Below are 9132 nucleotides of genomic sequence, written 5' to 3'. Positions count from 1 at the left end.
TACTGCGTCCGTCTAAACTTTCCAACTATCCTAATAAAGGAAAGAAAATGCTTAGAGTGAACTGCCTTCCCATGTTAAAAAAAAATATTTTTTTAAGTTAAAGCAGCACTCCACACCTCACTGTTTCAACTGACCCAATTTTCTAACTGCCTTCAAACAGCAGCCTGATTCCAATATGTGCTGCCATCTAGTGGAATTCTCTTGACCTCACACACACACACACACACACACACACACACACACACACGCACACAAAATCAGCAGACAATCTCACACCCAATGAATTCCCACTGTGTGCAATACAACTGTGGGAATGCCCTAGACCTGAAACAACATATGATTCTGTTACTCTTTTTATTCAAGAAAAGGAATATAAATAGATAGACAGAGATATCACCTACAGTGTCAGTGCATGGATTTACTAACCATGTTCTCAAATTAATTTTGGTAAATAGATTGCAAGATGCCATCTTACAGAGTGTGATATTGTGATTCAGAGGGCACATTGTTTCCCTGTTGCTAAGTTGCTGTTTTCTGTTTTTGTTGAGCGTCCTGCTGAGCTTAGCCCACTTGCTTATTCTTCATGTAAAGTCTAAAGACGCTGGTTACCAAGCAACCCTTTTCATTGTATTCAACCCTTGTGCTACCGCTGCTTTCTCCTTCTGCTACCACTGTGCCCCTGACATGAGATCAAACAGTACAAGTGGAGCCTTAAACCGTCTGAGGATTTGAACATGTGGGTCTCTAGAAGTGACAGGCCAGGCAGTGAGGGATCTCTTTGAAGTTTAAGGTAAGCACACAGTTCATTTGTCCATCAGAGTCTGATCCTTTATTCTTTGCCCTCAAACATCAAAAATCATTCTAAGGACTCTTCAAGATGACTCCACGCAGTCAGTTAGACCCGCTGTCATCAGTCTGCTTTGACAGAAAGACCCTGTTCTCTGCGAGTCAGGACCTGGCACTATCGAGAAGCAAATGTCTAATGTTCCCTGAATCTGAGAACCAAGTCGATGTGTGGAGCATCAAGCCACCAGATTTCTCTCCGAAACTGTACAGATGTCTCACAGTTCCTCAAAAGAAAAGCAGAAACACACGTCCAGATCTAGCAATGCCTCCACCCAGTGAAACAGAGAGGAGACTTGAGAAAAGAGCTGTCCCAAAGTTTTTACTTGAGAGTCACAAGAGGACAGACCCTCCAGAGTTCGTCACATCGTACAGGCCGCCTGATGCTTCAGAGTCCAGGCTGATGTTTGTCAAAACGGGGACGTACCCCTCTGGGCCTTACAAGAACCCCAAACCACACAACTTCAGACCGGTAAGTGACTGTCAAAACATATGTACTATGCCTTTTTTGTTTGTCATATGTATCTTGTGCACAAAATGGTGATAAATGCACAGACCGAATACTAGGAAGATATGCAGCATCATGCACATTTTGCTTTTTGAGTTTTTGTAAGGTGTAGTGCCTATTTCTGTGTGCAGTTTGTAATGTGTGGCTTGTACACAAGATGGCGACAAACGCAAAAGATTGAAACCAAGGGAAAACTAATGTGAACCTTTTGCTTTTTATCATTCAATTCAGCTCGATGAGGAACTTCCAAACATAGTAACTGCATCTGAGAGAGATCCTGCTAACTTGAGCTTTAAATCAAAGCACTTGGACATCAGTAAGTGGTGATGTATTTAAATTCAACTTCTCAATACAAGTCATGAGTAGGGAAAAGCAGAATCTGTGGAAATTTCTTTCATTTACTTTTGGCTGAAAATCTGGCTCAGAATCTGGTATTCTAAGTGTTATTTTTTTGCTTCAACACTGTACTACCACCATTAAAAACATGGTTTTGACTCTCGAAGTCCACAAGGCCAAATTACAAATTAAATGCCTGTGTGTTATTTGTCTAAGGAAAGCAGATTAGGTCAAATTTTAGCAAACATGCTCTTTTTTGCAAAGCCCCAGTCCCACTGGAACAACTGGGAGGGTTGAGTGTCTTGCTCAAGGGCAGCTAAACAAGGTGCTTTGGTTGTTTAGGGAGAGGAGAGCAAGACTCATTCATTCACAAGCCTGCCTCCATAAACTCTCGAGTACCACTGTCTTTCCTATTCCAGTTCGGACCACTAGATCTGAGTCAGGCTTCAGTTCAAAGGACACCATGATGAGGATGGACACCCACAAACCTGCAGAACCAAGATGGGAGGCAAGGCTCATACTCCCTGAGCTGCCCTGGCCTCCAAAATCAGCTTCCTATACAGTGAGTGAATGGTGTTGGTACATCATATCTATAGTATCTGGTATCTCATGCCATCAGGTCACTATGGTCTGTAATGTATAACCCAAAGTCATGCAAATGATTGTGTAGGCCAGTGGTTCTCAACGTGGGGTCCGGGGACCACCAGGGGTCCTTGAGGGGGTTCCAAGGGGTCCCCAGCAAATTGATGAATTGTTAACCTTCACCATTACTTGATTTACAAGAAGTGAACACAATTAGAGAATGTAGGAGAATGACTGTTTTGATCATAGTTTCTCTGTTATCTCTCTACCTACAATACAGAGAGTCATGGAATTCTGGACAAAATCATATCTAACAATAAAAATATTCTCAGATTTGGGTGCGAGAGACAAAATCTCATCAAATGGGGGTCCGTGGCTCTAATGTGGACTAAATTAGGGGTCCTTGATATGAAAAGGGTTGAGAATCACTGGTGTAGGCTACCATAGCAATAATATCTGAGAGGGATTACAACAGTGGTGCAAAAAGTACAAAGCGCAATTGAGTCCCTTTGGCAGCATCAAAGTACCTACAATCACAATAAAATATGCTCAATGTTATAATTAAGCAATATCACAGGTGAGGGAGTGCTGTTGTACTGTATATCAGCACGGCTGTGATTCGGTCGCAGGCAGGAGGCCGCAGGCAGAGTGCTGAAGATAAGTAGCTAGTTAGCTACTCAGCTAACAATCAGATGACGTTGTCGTGATCCAGGCAGCGCTTTTTCCACACAAAAAAACGCTATGTGTGAACGCAGCCTAATCAAGGTTATATTAGAGCACCTGTGAAGCGGAGTGATACGTATAGTAAAAAGTCCCAGTGCTATCATACTGTATATCAGCACTCATGGAATGCCTCTTGTCCAATCAAATTACTTGACCGGAACTGTTGTATAATGGCTTTTATACAAGAGTTACCAACACACTACTGACAGAAAAGATTTAAATTAAGAGAATATAGTCAGAATTCTGAGATTAAAGTCAGAATTCAGAGAACAAAGTCAGAACTCACAATTCTGAGATTAATCTCGGAACTCAAATATATCTTTCGAATGTGGCCCTAATCCTCTTCTGTACATAATTATCAGCACAACTGGAACAGTCATTGTACAATTTAGATTGCTTGGATCAAACTATGTGTTGTATAGGCTATCGATCCACTTACAATTCTATAAGTATACGTAATCAAATCAAGAATGTTCCTATAGTGATATTCATCATTCATCACAAAAGTATGGACAACTTGTTACACTTTAACCCCAATTTAGATATATTGTTGACACTAAATATGTGCTTCACAGAGACACCGGCGAAGAAGAGGAGTGTACAGTGCGTTCATGGACAGGGTGGAAGAGAAGCTCTCTAGATCCTGGAGAAACAGATGACACCCCTCTCTTTTTTACATTTGTATATTTTGCATTGTGTGAAAACATACTCGGAGTAAGTGTATCATTTTTACAGTGAGTGTAACTGTTGAATAAGCTAAATCCCTACATCACAAAAATTTAAAGCAACTAACTGTAAGACATGAACAGACATGAAACAAAACAAACAATGTATTCCAAAATATTCCTGTGATTTTAAAATGACAGTGTGAGATAGAAAAGTTTTTTGGAAAAGAAATAAGACAAGTGCAAGTGAAGCAGAGAGGCAGAAAGCATTTTTTTCTTCAACTTCTGAGGAGAGAGGAGAGGGGGACGTCAAGTATTTCTTGAAGAGATGAGTGTTAAATCTGTACTCAGTGGTCCCAAGTGGTAGCGAAAGATAGCCTAGTTGTTTGAATTTTTTCAAGGTCTGACGGACCTCATCACCCCAAAAAATCATGCACCAGTACACCAGTAAACTAGGCCTTCCTTTGTACCTAAATTTCTTCTTAGCAGCTGGTGGGGTTGGAGGTGGTGAAAAAAGTTTAAAGGTCCCATATCGTGTAAAACAGGATTCCCCTTGCCTATTTGATTATAAAGGAGTTGGATGTGCTATCTAGACACGGTGAAAGTATCAAAACACACGGTCGCCAACCAAATCCACACAATCCATATTAGAAAAGCGAACCTCTAAACGAGCCGTTTGGACTTCCTTAACTTTGTGGCGTCACAAAGGTTCGCTCATTATCATTTTTGTAAGAAATAATAGACTAACAAAGTGTTTTTTTCAAAGTGGTTAAGCAGTTGTCATTGTTTATTACCGGAGAGTTTTCCCTACCTGTCGCTGCCAGGCTGTGGTGTGTCACGTTTCACTCTTGAAGCCAATCAGAACAGAGGGTTGTTAATATTAATGAGCCTTAAAGACACAGCAACAGAAACAGCCTGTTACTGGTAAGGCCCAGAGAGATGCTGGAAAATGAACATGTAAAAATGGATTGAGACATAAAATAACACACTGGAAAGTGTAGAATATGGGACCTTTAAGTTTTGAGTTGTCACTTAATGTGTGTGGAGAAGATTTCCCACCAGTGATCCTAGCCGACACGTGAAATTAATTTGGGCAAATAGGGCAAATCTCTGGCGTCTCAATCAGGGGAGATGGGACGCTTTCTTCTGTTGCAGCCCCACTTTGTGATTCAGGCTGATGACGGGTCTATTTTTACATAAAAATCTTGCCTCGTGCAGCTTTAAGCTCATGATGGAAGAAATGCAGCGACTCTGTCCCGCCTGGAGTGGGATGGTCGTCTCTCCATCATGAGCCCCACTGCTCCACTGTCAGCTGCTCGTTCGGTACCCCAAGAATTTCCAACACGTGAAGCCAGCAAATGTTCTAAGCATATCTGAAATAGTTGTGCGTATACGTTTAATGGTTCATCTGTGACAGCTATGCATAACTCACAGACTAAATATAAAATGAGTGTAACATATGAAAAGGACATTAAACGATGGCCCAAAGGCTGCCATGTGTTTGCTTTTTCAATCTAGACCCCTATAATCCTTCCTAAGACTGTCACATGTAGTGGAAGCTTCACTCATACAGTATATTTATAAAGAAAAGACCTTATTCCAGCATGGCTAATGAAGCTTCCTTATATTTCCTGGTGTCACTGTGCTTTAAAAGGACTCAAAAATAAAATATATTTAAAAGAAATGGACCCTATGTAACCTATTTTATCAGCTAGGCTACATAGATAAGTAAGATGAATATAAATATAAAAAAAATATAAATAGCCTACATGAATTTACATAACAAATAAAATCGACAAAATGTTTAATATTTGTTAGAAATTAATAGATTAATAAATAAAGAGATAAATTGATAAAGGACATTAAATATAAAAAAAAACAAAACATTATTTACATAGTAGGTTATGTAACGGTGGGCTTCTGTTTATCCTTGTGGTGCTTTTTCCTTCCCTTTGACCAATCATTTCAAACATAAACATACGGATGCAAGGGGCGGCGCTGTTTCAGCTGAGCGACACACACACACACACACACACACACACACACACACTCTCTCTCTCTCTCTCTCTCTCTCTCTCTCTCTCTGTGTCGCTGTCACACACTCACACACACACACACACAGAAAGGGAAAGCACGCTGACCAGCCGTGTTGAATCAACGGTAAGTTTGGATTTAACTTTAATACAAACGGTTTAATGTTTTCCACTGGTGCTGGTTTCTGTATAATAGCCTAACTGTTAATGTCTTTTGGGTAGCGAATCCACCGCTATGTCAAGATATGGCAAAGTTGGCCAAAAATGTAACGTTAGTATTTGAAAACTGTAACGTTATTCGAAATATAACGTTAGCTACACGTTCGTCATATCCTAAATATATTGTGTCCGCTCGATATACGCTATATTTCTAATGAATGTCATGTGCAAATAGGCTACATTTTCTGGCCAAATTTTGTGTATTTTGAAAATTATCTATAAACACATTCATAGTTGTATATGTAAGTAGTATGTGAACTGTACCTTTGTTTCGCATGGGACTTGAAGAAGTTGCATTAGAGAAAGGAAACAGACTTTTTAAATGGACTGAATCGAGTCTGTATATCCGGTTTTGTGGGCAAAATATCAATCAAATATTGATGGAAAACTAAAATGGTGACACCACCAGAGCAACAGGTGATCTGCGTTCCCGGGTAGACACCTGATTGACAGCCGTGTTAGCCAATCAGCTGTCCCAGAGAGGAGTGCGCGCACCAATTGCACGCGCCTGCCGGGATCCTATCGAGAGAAGTGGGCTGTGATCCAGAGCGCAGCAGAGCCGCACGGGACACCGAGGACAGACCGCAGGGAGTGTTTTGGGGTTTCTGGCTGAAGGTTTTGTGTCGTCGTGAACCAAAAGAAGAAGAAGAAGCGAAAATACACCGTGACTTGCATTCAGACACTGTAGACACTGGGGAAGGACAGTGATTCAGAGCGGATAGGGTCCAGTGAATCCTCCACAGATGGCTCAGACTGGTAGGTAACCAACTGAACTGGCAGTAACTGGTAGATTCGTGCTTTCGTGCACCTGCCATGTGTACTACTTGGTTGATTTAAGGTAACACCAACCCTGCGGAAATACAGGACAATTTCCATCTAAGCAAGGGAGAGAATTATGATTTGCACTGAAATCTTGTTATCCTATAATACAGTTTAGAATGATAGTGTGTAAGCTATATCACAGCAAAACATCATGTCCCTATAGGAATTTTATAGTGATACAGTAGGGGATAAAAAAAATACCATAAAGTGCAGTAAGGTCTCTCTAAATTCACTATTGAGCACCACAGATACTGTAAGTCCCTGCAGGAATATTAAAGTATTTTTTTGCTATTGTGCTGTTGGAAAATGCTTTGGCTCTGTACATTATTATAATGATGTCAATACGTTTCCCAGGGTGCTTGCTTGAGATTGCTATTTGAATGCATCTAGGCCATACATGTTGCCCCGCCTGAGCGAATAACCTTCTCTCAGTGTTTTAATTATCAACCGAGTGCTACTGCTACAATAAGCCTGTGCTTCAACCTCAATAACGTATGCTTTATTATGCTTTCAGGTAATTGCTGCAGTCATTTTGGAATATAAACAGGTCTGAGGATTATTGCCGGGCAATTGGATCAAATCTCTCAAATCACCAATCCTTCCTCATGAGAAAAGATGGGGAATGGATTATCGGAACAACATAGCTTCCTCTCAAGCATCCCGTTCTTCCAATCTTTTCACATCGCCATCCTCGGGCTGGACTCTGCGGGGAAAACCACCGTCTTGTACCGGCTGCAGTTCAACGAGTTCGTCAACACGGTGCCCACCAAAGGCTTCAATGCGGAGAAGGTGAAAGTGTCGCTGGGCGCCCACAGGACGGTGACCTTCCACTTCTGGGACGTCGGCGGCCAGGAGAAGCTGCGCCCGCTGTGGAAGTCGTACACGCGCTGCACGGACGGCATCATCTTCGTGGTGGACTCGGTGGACGCGGAGCGCATGGAGGAGGCCAAGACGGAGCTCCACAAAATCGCCAAGACCTCCGAAAACCAAGGGGTGCCCCTGCTGGTGGTGGCCAACAAACAGGACTTGAGGCACTCGCTGGGACTGGCCGAGATCGAGAAGTCGCTGGCGCTGAAAGAACTGGGCCCCGCGACGCCCTGGCATCTGCAGCCGACCTGCGCCATCATCGGAGACGGACTCAGGGAGGGTCTGGAAAGACTCCATGACATGATCGTGAAAAGGAGAAAGGCGCTCCGGCAGCAGAGGAAAAAGAGATAAATGAGTGATGAGAGAGACTTGTCTGTTTTTATATGTGAAGGACATGGAGGATTTTTCTCCTGGGTGGTTACTGCGTTCCACTGCAGGTTCAGATTCAACACGCTGAGTTTTATCAGTCCAGAACTGAGCTTTAGGATTCCCGGTCTTTGTCTTCTGGTGATGCTGTTGATCAGGAAGTGATACATAGAGGAATATAGTATGAAGAAGAGAAAGATTCAGAAATGTTTGGATGTAAAGAGCTTATGGTTCAAAAAAGCACTGAGGGTTTGGGGTCTGGAAGGGTGATAGAAGTTGTTTTTGAGGACGCTGTTATGATTCACGAATGGCCTGTGGCTGTTCCAAAATTATATTACCAAAAATAATTTAGGATGAAGAGGCATTTACTAGTCAGAGGTTTAGTTGGTAAATGAATGAACATTATTATACCAGAGGGGCAGTGAAATGTACATCTGATGAAGTGGTTTAGTGTGAGGACAACAACAGCCATTGTGTCCCTTCACCAAATGAACTTTGAACCTTGGAGAAATCCATTATCAAAACACTTCAGTTTTTTCCTGTTTTGTTAAATTTCATTATGTTGTTCATTTTTACACTGCGAAAAGAAAAGTATTGTCATGCATTATCATGAATTTGCTTGCTGTCTTATAATATCTCCAGTGTCTACTTGTCAAAGCACTTTAGATGACCATTTCTTATGGAGTTTACAGTTTTGAAATAGAGCATATTGTGTTGGACTTCATGGTGATGCTTGGGCTAAATAAAACAGATGCTACTGTAGGTGGTCCACCTCGGCCACACTGTCATTAGACAGGTTATGCATAATCTTTTCCTAAATAAAACCTATTTAGAGCAATGTTGACGATGTTATGGTGGATATCATTATTTCCATGATGTTTTAAAGAGCTTGTATTTAAAAGGCATGTGCTGTGATTGTAAGCTTCAATTAATTTGGGTGATGGTAAGATACAGATTAGAGAAGGTTGCTTGTTTGGATCGGCAGGGAAAATCCGTGCAGGGAAAATGACAAAAAAACAAAAAACACTCTCTCCTCCTTCAACAACTGCTGTCGAAGTGTCCTTAAGCAAGGCACTTAAGCCCCAGCTCCTCCAGTGGGGCTGCTGAACAGCCAATAGTAGAAGACTGGTTTTACTGGGCAGCTCCCAGGTGTGAATGTGTGTAGCAG

General features: G+C 41.8%; 2 protein-coding genes across 3 annotated transcripts; both read left to right on the top strand.

Moving 5' to 3' along the window:
• The first annotated feature begins 877 nt into the window (after nucleotides 1-877).
• cunh7orf78 (chromosome unknown C7orf78 homolog) lies at nucleotides 878-3651 on the top strand. The gene is made up of 4 exons (XM_071546530.1): nucleotides 878-1315; nucleotides 1583-1667; nucleotides 2107-2249; nucleotides 3568-3651. Exons 1-4 carry the CDS (start codon nucleotides 878-880, stop codon nucleotides 3649-3651), a joined length of 750 nt encoding a protein of 249 aa, XP_071402631.1.
• Nucleotides 3652-5683: 2032 nt separating this feature from the next.
• Nucleotides 5684-8794, top strand: arl4aa (ADP-ribosylation factor-like 4aa). 2 transcript variants are annotated; one of them, XM_071546522.1, is made up of 2 exons: nucleotides 5684-5817; nucleotides 7246-8794. In XM_071546522.1, the coding sequence occupies exon 2, from the start codon at nucleotides 7347-7349 to the stop codon at nucleotides 7947-7949; it is 603 nt and encodes a 200-aa protein (XP_071402623.1). In that variant the 5' UTR covers nucleotides 5684-5817; nucleotides 7246-7346; the 3' UTR covers nucleotides 7950-8794. The 2 variants fall into 2 exon arrangements, with proteins under 2 accessions (XP_071402623.1, XP_071402624.1); XM_071546523.1 differs by lacking the exon at nucleotides 5684-5817 and adding an exon at nucleotides 6085-6665.
• Nucleotides 8795-9132: the final 338 nt, after the last annotated feature.

The sequence above is a fragment of the Centroberyx affinis genome, unplaced genomic scaffold, assembly GCF_046629955.1.
Source record: "Centroberyx affinis isolate AG114_WGS23_722 - 3 ecotype Tasmania unplaced genomic scaffold, CSIRO-AGI_Caff_v1 ptg005304l_1, whole genome shotgun sequence".
Classification (NCBI taxonomy): domain Eukaryota; kingdom Metazoa; phylum Chordata; class Actinopteri; order Beryciformes; family Berycidae; genus Centroberyx; species Centroberyx affinis.
The sequence above is the reverse complement of the archived record's forward strand: the minus strand, read 5'-3'. Positions and strand labels throughout refer to the sequence as shown.